Source organism: Sinohyriopsis cumingii, chromosome 4 (assembly GCF_028554795.1).
Source record: "Sinohyriopsis cumingii isolate HCF-2022 chromosome 4, ASM2855479v2, whole genome shotgun sequence".
In the NCBI taxonomy this organism is placed as follows: domain Eukaryota; kingdom Metazoa; phylum Mollusca; class Bivalvia; order Unionida; family Unionidae; genus Sinohyriopsis; species Sinohyriopsis cumingii.
The window spans coordinates 11,065,633-11,090,893 of NC_142964.1; the positions used below are offsets into that span (position 1 = coordinate 11,065,633).

At 34.1% G+C, this 25,261-nt stretch overlaps 1 protein-coding gene across 3 annotated transcripts in view; it reads right to left on the bottom strand.

Moving 5' to 3' along the window:
• Positions 1-12,543: 12,543 nt before the first annotated feature.
• Positions 12,544-25,261, bottom strand: part of LOC149800624 (stAR-related lipid transfer protein 5-like) — a 124,951-nt gene continuing 112,233 nt past the window's right edge. Inside the window, exons 6-7 of one of the 3 annotated variants that reach the window (XR_016420537.1) lie at positions 18,296-23,657; positions 12,544-18,244 (exon numbers count right to left, since the gene is read on the bottom strand). Coding sequence is in view for 2 of the 3 variants with exons in the window: in XM_089954613.1 (XP_089810739.1) it covers positions 23,501-23,657 (157 nt within the window). In the remaining variant the exon portion in view is untranslated. Of the gene's footprint in view, positions 23,658-25,261 lie in introns of all 3 variants that reach the window. The other 2 variants (XM_089954614.1, XM_089954613.1) reach the window with 2 other exon arrangements.

Below are 25,261 nucleotides of genomic sequence, written 5' to 3' on the forward strand. Positions count from 1 at the left end.
TCAGTTTTTCGAACTCGTAGTTCAAAAACAGGATGTCAAAAAGCAACCAAACAAAACGAAACAAACTCCTTCCCAGCCGGATAATATATTCACTATTATTCAGCTGTGGTTGATTGAGCTGTTTGACTATACTGCATAAAGCAGTATTATAACCTTACAAAGGTAACACATTAAAATGATGATACCAACTTTTTATCGAAGAGTCAGGCTCGGAATGCTTCATGCTATTTTGCTATTAAAGTGGTAGCAAATGATAAGAATCAACATGTACGATATCTGTTGAGAAGCAGAACATCTTGAGCGCTTGTTGGCTTTTTCCTTGTCACGTAGTCACCCAATATCTTACAACTGGTTTGGTTTAAAGACATCTATGTCTTACTTGTGTTCCTACAATATTAGTCATGACATAGCAGACCTTGTATTTTATAGAAGAAATGCATGATGATTAGTGTAATAACAGTTTCGTATTAAGTAAGGATCATGAAGATATTCGTTTATATTGTCGTTGTGAGATAGTTCAAGGTAAAGGACGACACAAAATTGTAACATCAAAAGTTCTCTCAACTTGAAAAAATATTTAGGCGTTAATTAGCGTATTGAAAGGACACAGTTCAATACTAAAGAGTCATATATTCTTGCAACTCTTACGTAATTGCAATTATCAATATATAAAAATGTAGATGTAATATTTTCGTAGACAACATGTAGCACCATGTTCATAAAGGATTTTATTTTTTATGTTGCATTGAACCACGTAAGTAGGGTAATTGTATTATTGCATGTACTACCCATAAATGTGGTAATTTTAGCATTGCTTTTACTACGCATAAGAATGTTTTTTATTAAAGTTTTATTATTGCTTCTGCGACATGTAACTAGGGTAATTTTAGTATTGCTTGTACTACCAATAAGGAGGGTAATTTTATTAAACTTTTATTATTGCTTGTGCGACATGTAACTAGGGTAATTTTAAAATTACTTGTCTTGCGCGTACGTTGAGTAATTTTATTATTGCTTGTAATATGCGTACGTAGGGTAATTTTAATATTGCTTCTGCTACACGTATGTGCGGTAATTTTACTATTTTTGTTATACACCTTCTGTCTATTATAATAATCTTTAATTGTCATTTTGACGGAAAGTATATAGGCTTTATAGTTTTGTAGGCATTATAGTTTTATCGGCTTAATGGCTTTGATTAGATTGTTGGGTTTATAGGTAATAATTTTAGTTTAGGCTGAGGTGCATTCTGAAAATTAACAAAACGAGAAAATGGTATGCCATGATTAAATTAAGAATACGGACAGCATTTATCAGAGTACAGTTGCTCCAGCTTGCAAGAAAAATATAATCTTTCTGAGGCTAATATTTCTTTGACGAAGCAGGCAATATAAAATAATTTGGTCCAGTCTTCCTCATTGGATAAATTTGATTTGGGTGTGATTTGTGACTGTCCATCTGGCTCTAATTTACAAGCTGTGGAATTACAATTAAACTACAATAATGAAAAGAGGATTGAGCTTCAAGAAAAACAACTGCAAACCGATACAGAAGAATGAGAGAGGTTAAAGCAGTTGCAAAAATGGGAAAGAAGAGAGAAAGAAAATTGCATAATCGGATAGAAAAGGAAGAAAAAAAATTCATTTTAGATTTAAAGAATTAGAGATGGCATGTGAAATGCATGTCCCCAATTTTAAAAACAAGTTCCGGTTTCCATGTTATTAAAATATAGATGAATAACCTCTTTTAAGAACAAGAAGGGGATACATATTATCCACGTTGCTGAAATGGATAAGAAAGTATTGGACTCTCTCATTACAAAGTACTCTTTTTGGCAAAGCTCGTGACATCTACACTTCCATATCAGTAAAGTGCTGATTATGATTTGGTTATCTTGAAAGGTTTTGAGTTGGTATTTGAGGATTATCGACAAACGTTTAGGAACCATTATAAAAGATCTGGACAAACCAATGTAGAATTTGCTTGAGAAAAAGAGCAACTATTTGATAGATGGTGCTTAGGCAAGCAAGTTGGTCAGGATTACGAAAATCTCAGACAACTCAAATTAGAAGTAAAGTTCAAGAAGTGCGTCTATAGTGACGTTAAATTATATTTTGGTGAACATCAGGTCGAAACTTTGGAAAATGCTGCTCGCACAACTGACGAGTATGCTTTAGATCATACAGTTTCTTTCGTCACTATTTCTTTCACTCCGCAGTCATCGGGTAAAAGACCCATCTGTATAAAACTAGCACTTCCAAATCTCAGTCTGGCACAACATTTAGAATTTAATATTTTATAAGATTTATCACTAATTCTAAGCTCTTCAAACGTGCACTTATTGCAATATTATGAACTTGTAGAGTTTTTTCTGATTGTTACATATTTAATGATGCCAACAGAATCAAGACAAGTCTATTGCAAATGCTTTGATTTCTTAGACGTCATGGTCACGGTCATCTATCTTATTTTCTTATGGAGGACTATGAACAATTAATGTCGAACGGCCCTATATAGCTCATTAGTGATACTACCAATTCTATCCGTACAAAAATTGTAATAGACACAGGATCTTCTCAGAGTCTTTCAAATTTCAGGTACGTTGCCTTTTTCTGAGAAGTCTTCTTCTAATGAAAGTTCTTATTCGGAGAGTAGAATGTGGCTTTGTTAATAGTGCTCTCCATTGTTTAAAATTGACACCAGACTATGTCTCATGACCCGTGATAGCCGGAACAGCGTGGTCTTTAGCCATCGAGGATATTCATTTATTACTAGGTAATGATCTGGCAGGAGATAAAGTTGTGGTTAATCCACTTGTAACAAACAAGCCTTATCTGGATCAGAAAATTGATCCTACAGGAAAAGAAACACCTGATGTATAACCATCTTGTGCCATGCCAATTAATGCTATTGAGAAGTATATTGATCAGGAAAGTATTGCTTTAGCTGATATGTGTATCGGGCAGGGTTTTGATGAGGTCACGTTTTTTCCTCGTATTGACCAATCATCAGCTATTAAACACATTGATCATATTTTTACTACTCGTCCTCTTTATTCTAATTAGGGTGACAAATGACAATCACTTGAAAATCACAGGATAAAGATTCTGAGAGCACCTTTTTGTTTCAGAGGGTTATTAGCGAAACTGAAGCCAGGTAATTATCTGCTTTTTATTTTGTCAACAATGACGTGGATTGAGAAAATTGAGATCGTCTGAGGTACCTGCTGGTGACAAGTAATCAGTGAGCTATCAGATTGTTATTCCTATGTCGTATAGACAGGAAATCATGTGTTCAACCTATGCAACGCATTTTGCTGGTCATTTAGGGATCATTTAATTTTATCACGAGATATTGAATCACTTGTAAATACTATATATATTGTCACGCTTGTCAAATGGTAAGAAAACCCAATCAAAAGATATCTAAAGCTTATTTGCAACCTCGTCCTGCATTTGACGATTCATTTAGCAGAATAATGGTAGTGGTGTGGGTCCCTTTACCTACGAGCAAGTCAAAAATCTCAGTCCGCTCATAGTTCTGTCTCTCTTACTCATTCTTCTAATTTTTCATTAAATTTGGTATTATGGACCTAACAAAGCTGGAAATACAATAAGTGAGTTACATTAGAATTCATCTCCAAACACATTCTCCAGCAAATACTGAATTTCTTTTTTGTGAATATTCCTGTTTGAGATGGTTAATCCTGTGCGGATGGTATTTAACATATTTGAAATTAACAATTTCAGCGTTATAGTAGATTGTATTGGTTCGTGTAGGAAAAACTGGAAACAAGTGCTCATATTCAAGTAATAGCTGCTTAAGTTCATTTGCTCGTGTGTATTAAATTTTCTGGCCCAGGTTATTCATAACATCTGAAATAGGAAATTTGGTTATACCAAAGTCATTACAGTCCGATTGCATTCCACCGTTTTAATCCTCGCTGTGTGGGAGCGATACAACTAAACTGATTGCGTGATAAACCTGGATATCTCTAAGAACATATCATATTTACATGGCAAAGCTGTTTTTGCTTTCGCTTCCCATGAGTATTGATCATATAATTTCAATCTCTCACTTTTTTCAACGTGGTAAAAACCACATCAGCTAGACTGAAAAGGATTTTTAAGTATGGGCACGAGCGCAAGAACTATATCACCAGGCTAAAAACTCCTTTCCTTTGTATTTTTTTCATACCTTCATTTTATTTCCGACTGTGGAGAGTGCATATTATTTCTTGCAACTTCACAAACCTTTCACAACTTGTACTTTAAATTAGAAACATAATCGAGAAGATTAATTTCTGTATCCTCATATGAAACAAAGTTCTCTTTTAACAATATCAATAGTCCAAAGACAGCGTGTCAAAAACTAGTTCAAAGAGATTAAATCATAAGGATTCTTGAACTGAGTCCCTAACGACAAACAGCAGTACATGAACACCCTGGTTCCAATCTGTTAATAATATGTCTGAATCGTATTTTCAAAGTTTCATAAAATCTTTCTAAAGCTACTTGGATTTCATGGCGATATGCAGAATATTTGAATCGCCGGATGCCAAATTCATGCATAGCTTGCTGACAAATTCCAGACATAAAATTTGACCCTTGATCAGATTTAGATTTGGGCAGCCCAAATTGGGTAAACAATCTTTATCAACATATTTTCCACAAGTATCATTTGCCTGACATAGTCTTTGGTAATAATATACCTTTATTCTGCTATATGGTTCGTTATGTGCAGGAACGTGTTGCTAACGAACCTTATGTACGTTCTGATTGCGATTCCCTACCGTTTCACAAATGTGAAAAGATCCGTAATATTTACTAACATCATTTGAAATTTCAATAAAGTGATTCCAGATTTTGTGATAAGTCTTATTGTTATATATATTTAATTTGCTTTGTTTCTTAGTTTAATTATATAATTTTTTATTTCATTACACGTTATTGTAATGTAACATCGTATGTTGGACTTGACCTTGTCCAAAATTGAACTCATTTTTGCCTGACCCAAGTTGACTAAATTTGTTTTATTCTGTGTAAACAACTAATACACAGGTACATTATACTCTGTGTGTATGGGTTTAAAATCAGTATTATTATTATTAATAGAATTAAATACCGCTTATTTGGGTCTAAGTCTAGGTTTTGGAATTGTCTTGGTGTAATTTACATAATCTAGGTTATGATTTTTATTTTGTAAACATCAGGATCATTCTAGAAGATTATTTTCCAATAGGTAACGGTTGTTTGTCTAGGAAACGTTAATTGTGATCCGAGATAAATTAGAGAACTATATAAGAATTTTTGCAGTGATGCTTAAGATCGAGCACTTTGAAGCTGTGTTATATGTTTTGTCCAGTTGGGCTGAATGTTGTTCTTCGAAGTATTGAATTTAAGTGATTATGTTCTCTTTAATTACAAAAGTGATCAGATAAAAGTCTTGGATAAAGACATTCACTTGAATTTATATTGAATTCAAACCTGGAATTATAATACTGTGATTAAACAAAATGCTTTTGATAATCAACGCTCTATAAGCTAGCACAGACACATAGTCTTCTTCAGTGTTTTGGATTTATTCTGGATTTCTACTGAATTGTATTCATCACTTATTTTATTAAGACTTGTGTCTTAATTCTTGGATTATTTTTGGGATTTAATTCGCAATACCGCAAGTTCTTTTTTTCTCATTTTCACTTTGTATTCTAAGGAAAAAATTATTTATTGAATTTCGCGAAGCTTGTAGCTTTTCATCATTTCCTGTTACTTATTTTAGGAACATAAGCTCGTAAAATTATTGACTCCTCAATGACCAGCCCAAATTGTTTCATGGGCTAGACTAAGAATTTCCTGTCTATACAACTTTGAAACTACAGTTTGATAGTTCACGAAATACTTGTCAACAGCAGGTACCTCAGTTGGTCTCCAGGTTCGCATTAGGATACCGTTTTAAACAAATGTGCAACCATGTAGTTATGTGCCTTCAGTTTCGGTCATATCCTTCTGAAACAAACAGGAGATCTCCGGATTTTTTCCTGTTGGATGACAAGTGATTTTCATTTGTCACCCTGACTGGAAAATTGATCTAAACGAGTAACAATATTGATCTCATCAAAAACCTGGCTAATACACGTGCCAGCTAAATAAATAATCTTCTGATGAACACTATTTTCAAGAGCTTTCTTTGCCGTAGCTCCCGTATTTGGTTACAAATCAGGGATTTCTTTTTAAACAGGATCGACCTTCTGATCCAAATAAGGCTTGTGCGTTACAAATATATTAACCACAACCTTATCTCCAGCTTGCCATTGCCTAGTAATAAATGAATACCCTCGATGGGTAAAAGCCACACGATTCCGACTGTTAGGGGTCATGAGAATAATTCTGATACCAAACTTACACAATGGAGAGTAATATTAGCAAAGCTGCCTTCACTCCCTGAATACGAACACTTCATTAGAAGAAGACTACTCCGAAAAAAAATGCAAAATACCTGATATTAAAAGAGTCTGAGAACCGACTTTGTCCCTTAGACGTTTAATAGGGATATGAGACTCAAAATCACTAATGAGTGATATAGAACTTTTCGACATAAATACTTCATAATTCTCCATAACAAAATCAGACTGCTGCTTGTTTGACCGTACCAAATTATTGCTTTTAATGCGTGATAGTGACTTTAACCTCTTAGAAATAACAAAGTTTGGAATGGGTCTGTCTTGATTATGTTGCTTATGTTTTAATTTGAAGCAATCAGAAATAACATCATCCCTTTCCTCTTTTAATAGGTGCAAGTAGCAAGAGCTAAGGATTTCTGATCAATCTTATTAGAAACTTGATTCCTGAAAATTGCGCCAGACTGAAATTTAGAAGTACTAGTATTAGGCTGAAATAGTCTTTTTTATACCAAAAGACTGCTGAGTGTAATACTTATTGACAATATAAATTTTATGAGCTAAGGAATACTCGTCAGCTGTACGAACAGCATTTTCTAAAGTTTCAACCTTATATTCATCGACATAAAAGTCTTAACATCACTGTGAATGCAATTCTTGAACCTTTCCTGCTAATATGAGCTGTCTGAGATTTTTGTAATGCTGACCAACTTTCTTGGCTAAGCACCACTTATCAAATAATTGCTATTTCTATCGCAAATTTGACATGGGTGTGTCAAGTTTCCTTTTTTCTTCTTCTCTTCATCTGCATTTTTTTATCTTTGGTTCTTCAGCTGTATTTTCATCTCTCATTCCTTCCTCGTACATAGTTAAATTTGTATTTATTCTTTCTGAAATTACATTTTTCCCTCTCTCTCCTCTTTCTACATATGATATTCTCTTTCTTTTATCTGAAGCTCAGTCTTTCCTAACCCTTCTTCTACCATTTTTTAAATTTCGATTCATTTACTTTTATCTTCTAGCCTGGTATTGACTTAAGAATCGAACACAATACACTTTTATCCAAAAACGTTCTTTTTCAGCAAATATTGAACAAAAATATATTTTATTTCTTGCTTCGTTTAAGAAACCGTGGCCTGAGAAAGGTCGTATGTTCTATCAAACCGAGCTGTTCGTCTTGTTTTCAAGGAGTCTAGCCACTCCTGATTAGGATTTGAAATAAAGTTCTCCACTTTAGATGAAATTGTAAAAGCTTGATGGTTTGTTTAACTAAAGATTTATAAAATGTGAAATAATGCCTGGGACTTAGAAAATTCCAAAAGCGGGTGAATTTAAATTTGAAAAACAATTTTTTTTGAAATATTTTTTGCAATTCGTATCCCGGAAGAGCTCCCAAGTTTCGAACTCTCCTCGTATTTTGCCAAAATCTGCTACGAACACGCATATCAGGTCGATGAAGAATTTCATAACTGTTTTCAGATCCGCTGTTGCTCAATACAATGATAACATTGACAATATCGATGATAATGCCAAACACCTATTCACGAAAATCTCTAAGGATATGTGTTTTGCCAGAACTGGAAAGCATCTTCGAAGCGTTTAATCTAATATATCCATATATCTTATCTGTCTTTGGAATACTGATTATAACCGTCACGACCTTATCCAACTAGTGAGTGTAACCCATATATTAAACGATTTGGTCGTCCCACACATCAACTCGCAGTAGTATCAATCATTGTCCGATTTTGACATGAATGGATTTACTGAAATTAATTTGCTACACATTTTCCCTGGGGTCAAGGGTATATATGTGTCTGGAATGAGAAATAGTGTCAAGGTGACCGAGAGGATTACAGGCACATCATTCCCCAAAATGAGGGTGAATCCCCATAATACACTCAGTTAAGGTCCTCGATGCTTGCAACTTGTTGTTCGATGATCAAAAGAGTTCCATCCGCCACGGTTAGGGTCCCTATGAATGCATTCTATATTGATAAAAAGCAATTATATATGCTTGATAATCTGCTTGTGATTGAACTCGTTAAGAGCTGATGCATTTGGATCTCTCCTGCACGTGTTTAATAATTCCCCAATATTGTTATCATCACCTGACCAATTTGTTTCATATTTGTACTGGCGAATTAAGAAAGAACAAGTAATTTCAGTACCCACAACAACCTTATAGCTATCACGCAGCGCAGGAGAATGTATCAGCGTATAATGTAGCCAAATTGTCAGCAGCGCCATTGGTGTGAAATCCAATCGCGCGTTATGAACTCATGCATCTGAACGGCGCTTTAGTTCCTTGCAAGTTTACGCGAGCAATCATTATTTTTTTTTGTTGAAAAGCTACCCCAATGCCAACATTATAAGCTGGCACACACAAACCTGTTTGCGAAAGATATCCATGAAAACTAGCTAGTTTGTTCAAACATTTTATATTTTCTTTCTATGGAGCCATTTCTACTTGCATATCATCTGGCAGATACTCGTCGTCAAAATATCCACATGAAAATACCATTTGGAGGGTCTACGTATTCCAACTGAGAACTTGTTTTCAGTGATAACGTGTACAAAAAACGCCGCAAATTTACCCAAGACTGTGTTATCATCAACCAGCGCGTAAATTTATTACAAAACAATAAAGTGACATTTGAACGCAGCGATCGTAGGCATAACGGCCAACGTCGCAAGGAGTACTTTTATCTTACCGTTGATCATTGAACTGCACAGGCACAACGAAAAAAGTAATCAGCACCATTACTTCTCACTCAGTCATATGATGATTACACAGAATTTATAAATGTTTCATACTAGCAAAACCTTTATTTTAGATATGAATTTTTAGAGTTCTTAGTTTGTAAACGAATTGTCAGTTGGTAAATTTGGCATTTCACGAAATATATTACATGAACGAATCGCTGTTTCAGCGAGAATGTTTCTGTTCTCATTAATTCACAACACCAGTATGTTCCATAAACAAAATACAAAAATGCCCAAACATTATCAACAAACACCATTTTATTTAACTGCTTAAAAGAGAGAGAGAGAGAGAGTGTGTGTGTGTGTGTGTGTGTGTGTGTGTGTTTTGGATTTTTAACGTAGCTTTAAAAAAATTCTGTCATATCACTACGATGTCTGCAGTGTGACAGTTTACAGTGATGTCTAGCAATGGGGCATCATGCCCCATTCACATTATCCTGACACCAGGCCGACCAGTCCTATACTAACCTGGTAATGCCGAGCGCCAAGCGTGGCAGTTGCAAGCACCATTGTTTTCAGTGTTTGGTATGACTCGGCTGGGGTTCAAACCCGCGACCTCCCGCATCCGAGGCAGACCCACTAACCATAGGGCCACCTGAAGCGGTCACTTTGAAGAGAGGGTGTGGTGTTAAGAATAGGGACAAAGGCATTTGCGATGTTGCAGATCGGTATTACTACTTGTCAAAACTAGCAGCTAACCAAAACACCATTTTTGTATTATTATTGTGTTTACATAACATGAATCAAACAGTATAAAACAAAACGAAATTAAATCAACTAGAACATAATATTAGTTCTGAAAAATAAACCGGTGAATCTAAAGAAGAAAAAACGGTTTGGCCTGTTTTGATCCAGAATAAACCGGTTTGATCCGGAATAAACTGGTATGATATGGAGAAAACGTCTGACCCGGATTGAAACAGTTTGAACTGGACTAAACCGGTTTGATGTGGATTCAACTGGTCCTATCCGGAAGTAACCCGTCTGATCCACAATAAATCAAATATGAATTAAACCGACTTGATCTGGTCTGAACAGGAGTAAACCGATCTGATCTGGACTGAACTGGTTCAACTCGGTCCTTTTCTTTTGTTGTTTCGGTAAATATTCCTGGCTGTGGTACCTATCCATGGTTTATAGGGTACCTATTCAAAGTTTCTAGGGAGGATAATCAATACTTGTTGATAGGGTAGCTTTCTGGGTTGTTAGTGTATATATTTTGGTCGTTATAGTGCATATTCATGACAGACTGGTTACCTAATCAAGGTTTCCAGGGATGACAAGGACGACATATTGCTAGGGTGGCTATTTTTGGTGGTTAAGGTACATACTCTTCGTTGCTAGGGTACCTATTCGTGGTTTTTAGGGCAATTGTGTATGGTTGCTAGGGAAACTATTCAAAATTTCTAGAGATAATATTCAAAATATGTTCTTATGGTACATTTTCCTATTAGTTAGGGTATTCATTGATGCTAGGGTACCTTTTCATGGTCGCTATCAGTCTGGTATGAATTTCATCAATATATATGACTGTACCAATTCTGCATCAATCTATTCCTGTCCCCTGTATCAGTCCGTACGAATTTCATCAATCTACGACTGTCCAAGTATCCATCCAGTAAGAATTTCATCAATCTATGAATGGCCCATGTCGGTTTTGATCCGGTTAAAACCAGTTAATACCTGTCCAATCTAGTTTAAAGCCATAAAATCGGCTTGCAACAAACCGGTTTGAACTGATTTTGATCCAGGATGAACAGGTTTGAATTAGGTTGACACGGATGGAACCGGTGTGAACCTGATTAAACAGGTTTGAACATGAGTAAACCAGTTAACACCATTCCGATTGAGTCTGAAGCCATAAAATCGGCTTGTAATACTCCGGTTGGAACTGGTTTGATCCAGGATAAACAGGTTTGAACTGGTTTGAAACGGATGGAGCCGGTTTGAACCGATTAAAACCGCTCTAAACCTGTCCAATCGAGCCTTAATCCATAAAAACCCGTTTCAACTCGTTTTGAATCAGATCCTGAGCTGCAGTTGCATTATGCTACGGCAGGTAAGGAACCTGAGGATGTGTATTGTTTGCAGTTTGACTTGACGTCTAAGTGAGTATATACGGTACTAAATGCTACGGGTTGGTTGCAATAAGTTGCATTTATTACAAACCAGGCTTTTTCAATAATAGGTTAATGCCATATTTATTCAGTGAAAAGCCATGCTTGATGATAAACCCACAGCATATGTTTAAAAACTTTGACCATTATTTACAAAATATATAATTTTTAAAAAGCCCAATCTGGATTTTTAACAAATTGATTAGACTCCTTATCTTATCATGGGGGTAATACTCTATAATGAACAAAAAGTTAAAACTTTTACCATATAAACTCACTTATAACTTGATCCCAACTGGAAACAACAGAGACCCTGATTTGCTGTTTCATAATGCACTGGCAGATGGTCTATTATGTTTGTTCTACTGATTTCTCCTAACAAACTACAGATCTACCAGTGCATTATGCAATGTAATATCTGCATATGTGTATTTTGCAGTTGGATGATTTATAAGCGAGTGCATTTGGTATATACAAAATTTCAAGAAATTCTGCATTACTCAATAGTGCTGAAAATGGTTTTGCTAGGTGTAATATCACAATATGAAGACGTAATAATGATGATATTAAATTAAAACATTATGTGATTAAGAGATCAAGGCGTTGGAACTACTTACAGCAAGGAGAGTTTAAAATATATTAATTTTACACAAGATTAGATGGAATAAAGACTCCATAGATATTACTATTCTTGGTCCCTTTTACTATCATACATATATTGCTCTAAATAGTCTTTAGAACATTTGTTAAATTTTAGTTGCCTCTGGCTAAAATATGAAACTGGCCTGAAAGGCCAGCAGACCTAAGCTTTGTTACTAATTTTAGTAAGATCATTAGGATTGTTACTACTATTAGTAACACCGCTATATTTGGCAAAGTGAAAATGGACACTATGCCATATGCATAGAGGGACTGAAACCCTGGCAGGCTTCAAATAGGAATTATGATGAAATTTAATTGTAAGGTGAAATACAGCTGTCACTCATTATAACACTGTTTAGAGGAGCCATACAATTAACATTTTAAGCAGAGAAGGCTGCCATATATTGGAGTAAATTACAGTCAATTCTGTGTATGGAATCACAAAATGGAGGATTGGGATGATCAAACACTGAAAATTATGTTACATTTTGTCCAAGTTTTAAAAATAATTTTTACTAAGTTAATCATGGGATCCAAGGACTTACCTATGTTGTATCAAGGACCAGTGTTATTCTGAAGGAGGCAATTCCTGACTAAAGCAGAATAACAAGAACAAACTTATTTTATATACTGAAACTGTGACTTTATTTTTGGCAGCATAGTTTACTGACTTTATACATGGTCCAAACAACACATAGAAATGTAAAGCAGACAAATATACAAACATACATTAAAAATTAAGGCCGCATATTAATAATGATGATCATACTGGACTTTGATGTGTAAAATCACACATCATTAATGATGATCATATTGGACTTTTGATGTGTAAACTCACACATTATTAATGATGACCATATTGGACTTTGATGTGTAAAATCAAACATTATTAATGATGATCATATTGGACTTTGATGTGTAAAATCAACCATTATTAATGATGATCATATTGGACTTTTGATGTGTAAAGTCAGCCATTAATAATGATGATCATATTGGACTTTTGATGTGTAAAGTCGGCCATTATTAATGATGATCATATTGGACTTTTGATGTGTTAAGTCAACCATTATTAATGATGATCATATTGGACTTTTGATGTGTAAAGTCAAACATTATTAATGATGATCATATTGGACTTTTGATGTGTTAAGTCAACCATTATTAATGATGATCATATTGGACTTCTGATGTGTAAACTCAAACATTATTAATGATGATCATATTGGACTTTTGATGTGTAAAGTCAGCCATTATTAATGATGACCATATTGGACTTTTGATGTGTAAAGTCAGCCATTATTAATGATGATCATATTGGACTTTTGATGTGTAAAGTCAAACATTATTAATGATGACCATATTGGACTTTTGATGTGTAAAGTCAGCCATTATTAATGATGATCATATCGGACTTTTGATGTGTAAAGTCAGCCATTATTAATGATGATCATATTGGACTTTAGATGTGTAAATATAAACTCTTTCAATTTATCATTATTAATACATTCATCTCTAGAATTTTGCTATATATCCCATTTAATGCAAATAAATGCACAAATTTCATATAACATTCTTGTAATTGTTATCATACTCTTGCTTGTTATAGAATTTTAATCAAATAGATGTCAAGGGAGAAAACTAATCCCATTCGTCTCATTCAACCAGATTTTCCACATGTCTTTGTGAGATCATTGCCATTCATAGGTCTGGTGAATTTCTATAAAAGAAATTGTATAATGTTAAAAATGAGGCTTAGTAAAGTTGCTGATTGGTGACAGATTTAAGTCAGTATTCTTAATAAAAACTTAGGTCATATAAATATGCTTTTATATTTTTATTTTTTGGACCAACCAGATAAAATATGTATAGGTTATTGTCAAGACTCTATTAAGAGGATAATTATGGTGCATGTTTCAGGCAGCTTTTGGGATTGTGTGACTTAGTGTCAGCCAGTCCTGGGCTTTTAGACATGTTTGACCCAGTGTCAGATTACTGTAGCCAGGCCTGGGCTTTTGGACATGTGACCCAGTGTCAGATTACTGTAGCTAGGCCTGGGCTTTTGGACATGTGACCCAGTGCCAGATTACTGTAGCTAGGCCTGGGCTTTTGGACATGTCTGACCCAGTGTCAGATTACTGTAGCCAGGCCTGGGCTTTTGGACATGTGACCCAGTGTCAGATTACTGTAGCCAGGCCTGGGCTTTTGGACATGTCTGACCCAGTGTCAGATTACTGTAGCCAGGCTTTGGCTTTTGGACATGTGACCCAGTGTCAGATTACTGTAGCCAGGCCTGGGCTTTTGGAATTGTATGACACATTGTCAGCATAATACAGCCAGGCCTGGGCTGTGTATGTTTATTTTAAGGCATACCTCTATCTAATTAACACCAACTTGACTCTGGGAACATCCCAGTTGATCTTAGTCCAATGATTTATTATGCATTATCAAACATTCTGGGTTGTAGAATCACAGAAGTCACCTTGAAGATTTTTAATTCTCTGTGTTGTTTATGAAACCATTGTAAGTGTCAAACAGGCCATGCTTCTGCAAATTGTCACTGTGACATTGACTCACAGAGCACATGCACAGGGCAAAGACTGCCTATTTTTACATCAATTCCTTCTGCTACCTCTAAAGTACATTGGTCAGTTATGTACGCAAGTGTTGAACAGACTTTAGGGTAGAGATAGTGTATTTGTTTCAAAAGAAGAAGAAAAGAAAGAAAGACAAAAGACTAACATCTGTCAGTAACTATTAACTGTAGAGAACTTGACCAGACTCTTGCCAGCATAGATCTCTTGAAATCTCGCAAGAGTCTGGTTGAACAAGTGATAGTCATGTAGACAACGTATACAGAAAATGGTGAATAGTGTTTGCAGATTCTTTGCCAGCTGGGTGACTGCTGCACAGTGATAAAATCTTCCCAAGTAGTACTTATTGAAATATGTGGTGTTAATTTTCAAAAACAAAACACATAAATTAAAGGATGAGAGATAATATACAATGTACATTTAGGATCATTAACAGGAAAATTTATCTGGAATCCTCTTGAAAGTAAATTTACTAAATAACATTACCTATTTTAACTCTGTGCTCAGAGTTTTTGTGACTATGTGTCTATGATGACTTCTGCCAATATCAACTTGAAAATTAATTGTGCATTATCATCTGACCATGATTAGAAAATAATGACTGAAACAAGGGAATAAAAATACAGTGTGACACCGCTATAGCATGCTCCATTATAACACATATTTGGATATAACAAGGTCATTGGCATGGCTCCTGAAATTGTATACACATGTATTTTTCTTGTAGACAATTTTTTTTTTATTGTTTCTTCTTAAAAGCATAGAAAATAACAAGTACTGTACAAAGTTTATTATCACTTTGTGGAAGAGATCACATATGAATTCCAATATAAGTTGATCGTGGTGGGCCTCCTGAAAATTAATATACATGAATCCTTCTTAAAAGTATGAAAAATAAAGTGTAAAAAGTTTTATCATTTGATAATGATTATGAATTTGAATATAAAACAAACATGGTGTAAATCCTGATTTTTTTTCCCCCATTAATTCTTGAAGTTCTGTACTAAAATAAACAATGGGAAAAGAGTATATGAACCAGTGACTGGGCTTTTGAGAACTTCGATCTTAACTTTATTGTTGAAAGATGTCGACTAATAAGTACGTATATTAATCTTATTATTATTTATCCATTGACAATAAAGTAATAAAGTCATCAAGTCTTCTCTGTTTGTCTTCAATGCATTCTGTATACAGTCATTGCTCAAACAATATCTGACATACATTAGTTCTTCAAAACTGCCTACACAACCAAGCACCAAAACAATATGGTGGTTGATAAAAGATTCTCAAATGAATTATAAATCAATTAATTTAAGTACACTGATAATGATCAAAGTCAATAGCAGAGCTAAACTTATTAAAATTATAGTGCAACCTGTTTTTTAAATATCAACACACAAAAAATTGCGCCAACATATGTTCATGGCTTGGCGGTGTCATTAGATGCAATCAGTTGACACATGCATAATGTCATCCATTCCCTACAAAAATGATCCCATTGTTGAGTGACAGTTATTTTTGCTGTAGTCATTAAAATGAATAGATGTGAAAGTGTTAATTAGTGGACATTTACAATGGATAACGGGACAAAGAAACATAAAGCTTTAACCGTTAAAGACAAGAATGAAGCCCATGGACAGGATTAAGTCTGGTGTTCAAATTCGTCAGTTGAGGAATATGATTGACTTTGCAAACAACAAATATGATATAAATAGAAAGTAACTAAAAGTCAATCAGTTTTTAAAAAAAAAACAATAAAGTATTTTAAATTACAGATAAGAAGAATTAGAATTTAGCAGTATGAAATTTATACAGACACCTTTTATTTACCTTGGGACGTAATGAACCATGAATGTGCTTCATCTTTTGATGTGCAAGTTTGCTATTTTTTCCTCTGAATTCAGACTAATAATGCTCTGTGAGAAAATTATTCAATATTTTAAATCTGTGCATATTTTCTATGGATTTAAATGTATTGTGAATTCACCACATGTGGCTAGATCATCAGATGAGGACACTCTTCATGGTATACATTAGACATCTATATATAAACAGTATACAAGTATAGGTACCTACGTGTGGTTCTCTAAGGTAAAAATTATACATGCAATCTCAGTTTTCAATACATGTGTATTTCTCATTTAATATGCACTGATTTAAGAAGGTAACTGTGCCAATGAAGGACTGTATTATTGTTTATTGTGCCTGCTTTTATTACACCCCCCATTCCCCTTCCCCCCGAGATTTTTTTGGGAAACATGCATCATTTTCTTCAGATAACTGACTTGGCTGCTTATAGCATGGTTCGGTTTATAACACTCATGGGTTCTATGGACCCCAAAAATGGTATTATAGCGAGGTCACACTGTATAATAGAAAAATATACTTTCAGAATTACTTCCCTTGACATCACTGTCTGCCATATTTAAGGTTGTCCTTCCATAAGAACTAATGGGAAAAATCAATTCCATTGAAATTTTTATAATTTTAAGTAAACCATATACAGACCTGCCAACCCTGAGGAGTCCATCTCAGTAAGGCAGTTGATATTTTTCTGTAAGATTGACCAGTTTTCATGTAAGGTGTAACAAAATATCAATAACTGCTATTGTAAAGCTGGAAAACATAATTAAAAGTTTGATGCATCGACGATATGCATTATGTTCAACTGAAAAGTTTGTAAAGTACGCATAGACTTATTTACCACTAGTACAGTTGCACAAACTCTAGTTCCAAACCATATGCTGCTCAATGGCTTGTTGCTATCTCTCAACTTGACATAATTCTTGGAAATTCTTTTCCATTTCACATGACGGCAGTCATATCTCCCGCCACAAGACATACTCAAAGTGGCAAGTGATGTCCAATAAACATAATTGTGTCCTTTCCAGCTTTTATTCACAAGAATCTTAATATTCCTTTTTATTCTTCTGTGTTGATTATATTAAATTTTTCAAGAAGCTTATTTTTCCTTTCATCTTAAACATGCATCACTTTCTGGATGCCATTTTTTAAAATCCTATAATCAACAGTTTGACTATGCAGAGGCTTCGCATGAACAATTAGGTGCAGCTTAAAGTGTCTGGGGTGCTGTTGTAAAGTTAGTCTGGTTCCCTGACTAATTTCACTAATTCTAAGATGAAACCCAGATCCAGATAAAACACGGATGAACCAATTATCCGTTTTTTTCCACAAGAACCATTTTTCCGTAGTTTCTGCTAGTATGCCCTAAGTTCGTATTTTACGGGTAATTTTCATGAGACTTACGGCAAAATCTTAAGAGTTGGCAGGTCTGCATATATCTGAAAAAACAACAAACATTATAATTTTGTGAGTGGTATATTAACCAGTTTTGTAAATAATGAAGTGACCTGGAGACATGCAAGGATGTTCATTCAATGAAATCTTCACCCCATGGCCAATCATATAAAACTGTTCATTGTTAATGTATATACTTGCTCGTAAGTCGAGAGTCAAACTGCAAACAACAATAATACTGATCAGCCAAAGCATAATCTGCCTGTAGATCAGGGTCATTGTTAGTTTTACTGATTTTTTTACTAATAAGCTGCAAAGACCAAGATCTGCTGGTGCATTATGCAACAGCAGATCTGGGTCTTTGTGGTTTGCAGTTGGGCTCATCCTATAAGCAAGTACACTGTTATCTTAATGAAAATTTCAAAGTTACTGCAAGACAATATGATACATTATGAATAATATTGTACCTACTGTATCTTACTGCATGACAATATGATACATTATGAATAATATTGTACCTATTGTATCTTACTGCACACAAAAAATATGCCACCCACGGACCCATCTAAAGTATCAATCAGGAATGCCTTTCATTACATCTGTATTACCCACGTATGAGAAAAATCAGCTGTAGATCACCATGAAAATATGTACCAATTAAATGTGAAACACCACAAAAAAGACAATCAAAGAAGCCCACTGGATACAAAGTGTCTTATTTCAACATGAAAAAATGGAACACTATTTTACAACATGTAGGAGAATAGCATTTTCTATGCTAGTATAAATCTGACCTGTTGATTATGGAAATACTGTAATATGAATCTAAGACATTTTAAATTCCCAACTATTACCATTACTTGTGTTGCCTGGGTGAAAAAGTGTAGGACAAATGCTGAAACTTGCATTTTTCTGTAAATTGATTTTAAGGGAAAAATGGAGGGGGGGGGGGCAAGTGGAGGTCATACCTCACAAGTTCAAAGTTTCCAATTATATTTCTTTTTTCCAAGAAAAGTTCTAAATCACATATAGGATTAATATCAGTAAATTTTAAGGGTAAAATTAAATCCAAAGAACCAACCCAAAAATAGTATGAAAAAATGCTTTTTAAGGTAGGACTAACATTATGAAACTGTTCATTAAAGTAGGACTAACAGTGTGTAACTGTTCATTAAGGTAGGACTAACAGTATGTAACTGTTCATTAAAGTAGGACTAACAGTATGTAACTGTTCATTAAAGTAGGACTAACAGTATGTAACTGTTTATTTAGGTAGGACTAACAGTATGTAACTGTTCATTAAGGTAGGACTAACAGTATGTAACTGTTCATTAAAGTAGGACTAACAGTGTGTTAACTGTTCATTAAGGTAGGGCTAGGACTAACAGTATGTAACTGTTCATTAAGCTAGGACTAACATTATGTAACTGTTCATTAAGGTAGGACTAACAGTGTGTAACCATTCATTAAGCTAGGGCTAACAGTATGCAACTGTTCGTTAAGGCAGGACTAACAGTATGTAACTGTTCATTAAGCTACGACGAACAGTGTGTTAACTGTTCGTTAAGGTAGGACTAACAGTGTGTAACTGTTCATTAAGATGGCACTAACAGTATGCAAATAATAACTAGTGTAATAAAAAATAATTGAGGATGCATCCTCTCCCCCATCTTAAGGGGTCAATTATCAAAATCAAGCATATAAACCTAATAAAGAACCTACATTGAACAATTCCTGACAACACTATCAATAACGAAAGAGAATCCTGGAGATAAAGTAAGGATGTCTCCTCAGTCAAACATTCATCCAATGCTCAATCATAGTGCTACACAAAAGGTCAATGTCAATCATTTTCTTCCTTAGATAAGTGAATTTCATGCTGAACATTTTCAAAAAAATAATTTATCACTGGCATTAACAGCTATTAGTATGTTTTATTCAGATTCCATCTTGTTATATGTTTTCAAACTTTTAGCCAGGTTAGATAAGGTATTGATGAACAGCTGAAATAACAGTTTCACTAGATTATTCCAGATGGAAGTGCATTTTATCTTAAAAAAAGGGAAATAACTCCTGACACCCCTGCCTATATAATAAAAGTGAAGGGCAAATTTAATGTTAAATGGGCAATAATGATATTTTCATTAGATTCTACTGAATGGTGCTTTCAATCCATCAAATCCTTAAAAAGTGACTAAGTGGAAATGAAATTTGCAATGGCTTTTACCTAACATGGCATGACGGATTGGCAGATGGGTGATGGAGGGGTGGGGGATAAGAAAAAACCTTAACAAAAGAAAGAGCCTGTGATCGTTGCACTGAGGAGGGTCAGTGCAATACAAAAGTAATGAATGCCCATCTTTTATTATAAACTTTGAAGAACCAATACATATTTTAAAAACAACTAAATATCAAGCATTGACACATGATAGATAGAAATACATGACAACAAAATTAAACACGAATAGACCTGTTAATCTGGCAAGCTTCATTCACATCAAACCTTACGTTATGGTTCGTAATATCGATTTAGGAACCAAGCGGAATGAGGAGCATCTAAACTTTGCTATGCATTCATAACATTGCCATTATGCATACTTCCATGTTTGCATCAAGATTTAACACTAAAACAAATGAATCAATTAGCCAAGTTCATACACAACAAAAAATTATATTTTATCAGTGTTTTTGTTGTTTGTTTTGTTCTGAATTACCCTCTTATATATTATATATATTATTATAAATTTCTTTGTTAAAACATTGATTGTGACAATGTAAATACATTCTGACTGTAGTGATTTACAAAAGCATGTATTATTTATTACCATGTAGCATTCTAATTTGTAACAAGGCACACAAAATCACTAATTAAACACAACAAAAAGGACATTTACAAATAAACATAATCCTTATATATGACAACTGTAAACAAAACACATAGCTGTATTCTCAGGTTTTTTTCCAGTATAAGAACGCTGAATAACTAAACGCTTTCTTTTATTTATATGCCAAGAAAAAGTTTTAAATAAAATTTGGCTTTAACAATTTAAACGCCAACCATTCAAACACAGCATTCCCTCACTATAAGGCACTTCATAATAATACCATTTCTGTCATAAGTAGGGTATCATAATATACCCAATTTCATTAAGTGAGAGAAAAATTATATGTATAACACCTCATTATAAGGTAGTATACTCTGAGGCTCTCGTGGACAGCATTATAATGAGGGAGTACTGTACTCAGCATGACTGGAGTCAAATTACTTGTCCAGTCGGACGTAAAGCCATTGTTTTAATGTGACCCCAAAGACTCAAACCAATCAAGAAAAAAAAAATATTGGGGTTCTGCAAGTTCAAGTTACATTACAACTACTACAGTAACTACTGTAAATTTCAGACTATTACCTCTGTACTTTCCTGATTTTCTACATACTGCACCATCATAAAAAGAGTAAACAAATATCTTATATAGGAAACTTACCTATCTGAATTAATTAAGACGAATATGTAGTGTCTTTACAGTTTTATAATAAACTGTAGTGTCTAAAATTTTCAATAAACTCTAATGTTTCACACACCATTAATGATTTAAAAAATCATAATTATTTAATCTTCAAGCTTTATAACAGATTTTTTTCTTCTTATTAAATTGTACAATTTTAGGTACCTAAATAAAAACGACATTTTCACCTAAACTTTTTGTACATCTGAAAACATGAAAAATCAAAATACAATATATTTGTTATTTTTAATACTATCTGACCAGACAACAATAGTAAAGTTAATCGTTAAGTGAAAAATTCTATATTACAAATTTAATTCTGTAAAGAGTTTACTGGGTTTCAGATTTCAAATTCAGATATACTTTTACTTGAAAAGAATATTGCAAACAGATACCATATTCAATATAATAACTGTACCATACTATCTGGGCAAATTTCATGTAGCTGAATTTCATCAGTACAAGTACTCACCAATGATATAATAATCATGTCTATGTAACATGCATGTACAAATTAAAAGAGTTAGTTCCCTTTGTGTATATATATATATATATATATATATATATATATATATATATATATATATATATATATATATATATATATATATATATATATATATATATATATATATATATATATGTATGTATGTATGTGTGGAGCTCTACCACTTGGAAGGCACATCATCCCTCCTAATAACCCTCTTCTGCATAAAAGCATGTTAGATTTGTGTTGGAGACTGATATAACCCATACATAAAAGCATGTTAGATTTGTGTTGGAGACTGATATAACCCATACATAAAAGCATGTTAGATTTGTGTTGGAGACTGATATAACCCATACATAAAAGCATGTTAGATTTGTGTTGGAGACTGATATAACCCATGCATAAAAGCATGTTAGATTTGTGTTGGAGACTGATATAACCCATACAAGCATGTTAGATTTGTGTTGGAGACTGATATAACCCATGCATAAAAGCATGTTAGATTTGTGTTGGAGACTGATATAACCCATACATAAAAGCATGTTAGATTTGTGTTGGAGACTGATATAACCCATACATAAAAGCATGTTAGATTTGTGTTGGAGACTGATTTAACCTATACATAAAAGTAAGGAGATATCAAACATACAAAGTAGTATGTTCAAATGGTATGGTGATGTCTGCAGAGTGGTATATTCCAAGAAAATTAGGAAGTTCCAGGCAGGTTTCAGCAGCTGCTTCCCTACCACAAGAGACTGACAATTTTTTTAAACTCCACATTTTCAAACTTTGTGGTTTTGCAATTTTTAAATGTGTTGTATTTTAGTATCTGAATTACAGCAGACTTATATTTTTGCGATTAGTGACAAGATTACAAATAATCTAAAAATTAAAAAACACAAAAGTTCCCAATTTATGGTGTTCCATTGATGTCTCAAGTAAAAGCAATTTTCATGTAAATAATAATTTTGATACTTACCATCTTTACTTCAATACCAGCACTCACATATGCCTTATGACTCGGCCGGGGTTCAAACCCATGACCTATTGCATACAAGGCAGACGCTCTTAACAATTTGGCCACCAAAGCGATCTAGCGGGTATGTAAATGCTAAAATCTCTGAGAACATTATGATTTCCTGAACACCAACTTACATGCAATCATGTTGTCTCTTTACCAGTTTAGTTTCTAGATCTAAATCAGTCTCAGAAATCTCAATTGTGTTTTAATGGATGAGACAATAACTGTCAACCTACAATGCAGAGGGCTTTCAGCATAAACAAACCTCCACCAATGTGGAGAGCTCTCAGTATTATACAATAACTGTCAACCTACAATGCAGAGGGCTTTCAGCATAAACAAACCTCCAATGTGGAGAGCTCTCAGTATTACACAAAGGGATCAGGACATATTTTATATCTTGAATCTTGAGTGCCCTTTTTATGATCAGCTTTAATCTATAATGGCAACTTTTTAAGCAGACCCTGTTGATATTACATCCAATATGGTAGTAACCGAAAGCACATTGTAAAAGCTAAATTTACATGTAATTGTAATTGTTCCACAAAACCCTCACTCTTTCCCATATATCTAATGATGACTGGTCAACAGCCCCAAAAAGTTCAGATCAGCCATGATTTTAAGTTAATAAAGTTTGCCGATTCTTTCACTATGTGCCTGTATTTTAGGAGGATTTTTTTTGTCCAAATAGTAGCTGTGGTCAAGTGACTAATTAACCATGTGACCATTTTCTTCAAGAGATTTTTTCAGATTGGTGAAGAATTCAACCATAGACCCTGGAATGGCAGAGTCAACCAGTGTCCTTGGCAACATTCCTCCAATATCAGGCTGAATCAGACTGGTCACCTTTGTCTTGTTTGGTTCACTGCAAGGAAGAATCACAAATATTAGTATACAGTCAAGCTTTAGCTCAGTTAAAGTGGACACCTTACAATTGTTGGATTCACTGGTAGAAGAATAAAAATTTAAGTAAAATGTGAGCTTGGTTTCATTCATCTGCCTTCTGTATAACTAGTTTATAGGCTTGTATATTAGACAAGATGGATCCAAAAAACATTTATTTAAACTTACATGTGCACGGAAATATTTTATTCTGTCTATTTTTATGTCATGCTACCTTTAAACAAACATCCATTGACAGGAATGCTGCTCCACTGCTGAAAAGAATTTCCAGGAATTAAAAGATAATACAATTTCTTCATTTGAACTACTGATAATGAGTTTTGCTTATATTCTTGAGTGAAAATAATTTAAAATTAGCAGCCAAATCTGGTGTAAGATTAGCACTATTTTTATTTATGACAAACTAGACACCAATGGGTGAAGATCCAATGCCAATATGACCATCCATTCTGGGGAATTAGTGACAAGAATTTCAATATGTTCACTGTGGTAGCCATACTGGATGTCTGCATGGCACTATTTTCATTTGGGACCTTTTGGGGCGAGCTAGCTATCATAAGAAGTCTTCTGGTAAATGTTGATCACTGTATGACTATCAGATCTGGAAAAGTAGCAATAACAAGTTTTTCAACATGGTAACAATAGTGACTATTATTGATTGTCATGTCAGCATCTTTTTAATTCAGAACCAAACAGATACCATATGAAGCCTTCTGGAGAAAACCCTATGCTGATATGACTTTCCTGTCAAGAGTAATGAGAAAGAAGATTTTAAAGATGGCGGCCATGTCATTCAAAACCGACTAAATATCATAATTAGTCTTTTGGTGAAAACCCTATGTCAATATGACTTTCCTTCTAGGAAAAGCAGTGACAAGATGGATATCAGATTGGCATAATTTTTATTAAGACCAACTAGACACCATAAAAAGTCTTCCTTTGAAAACCCCATGCTGAGAAAAACCAGTAATATTGGGATATGGTTTTAAACTGAATATAATTGAAGACAGATAGAATGCACAGTTTTGCCAAAAGCCTTAAATGGAGAGGACAGATTATGGAGAGGATAGATTTCTATCTTCATGCATAGGCAATAAGCAGGACAAGAAGACTTGTAGATGAATCTACTGGATTACTATTGTTAAACAGTGAACTTTATTTACTATGTGAAATCAAGTAGTCATGAACCTTGAAAATGACAAAACTGGTTGGCAGCTTTTGATGCAAAAAAAAACCCATAGGAGAGTGTTAATTAAATTTGTGTAAGTATACTCCCCAAAACTTTTTTTTATCATTTTTTTTTCCTTTATCAAAGGCAGAAAAAGAAAGAAGAAAAAAAAAAGGGGGGGGGGGGGCTACATGAGATATGCCATACCAGTAAACGTTTAAATAAAGAACATTTGAAGTGAACACCATATAATTTTGATCCAAGAATATGGGAGAAAAATTGGCTTAAAACTAAAAATGTGTTCATAGAACATAAAAATGACTAACAACAGTGAGCTTAACAAACAACCTGAAAGATTATACACACAGACAAGGTAAATGTACTTATATGCCCCTTCC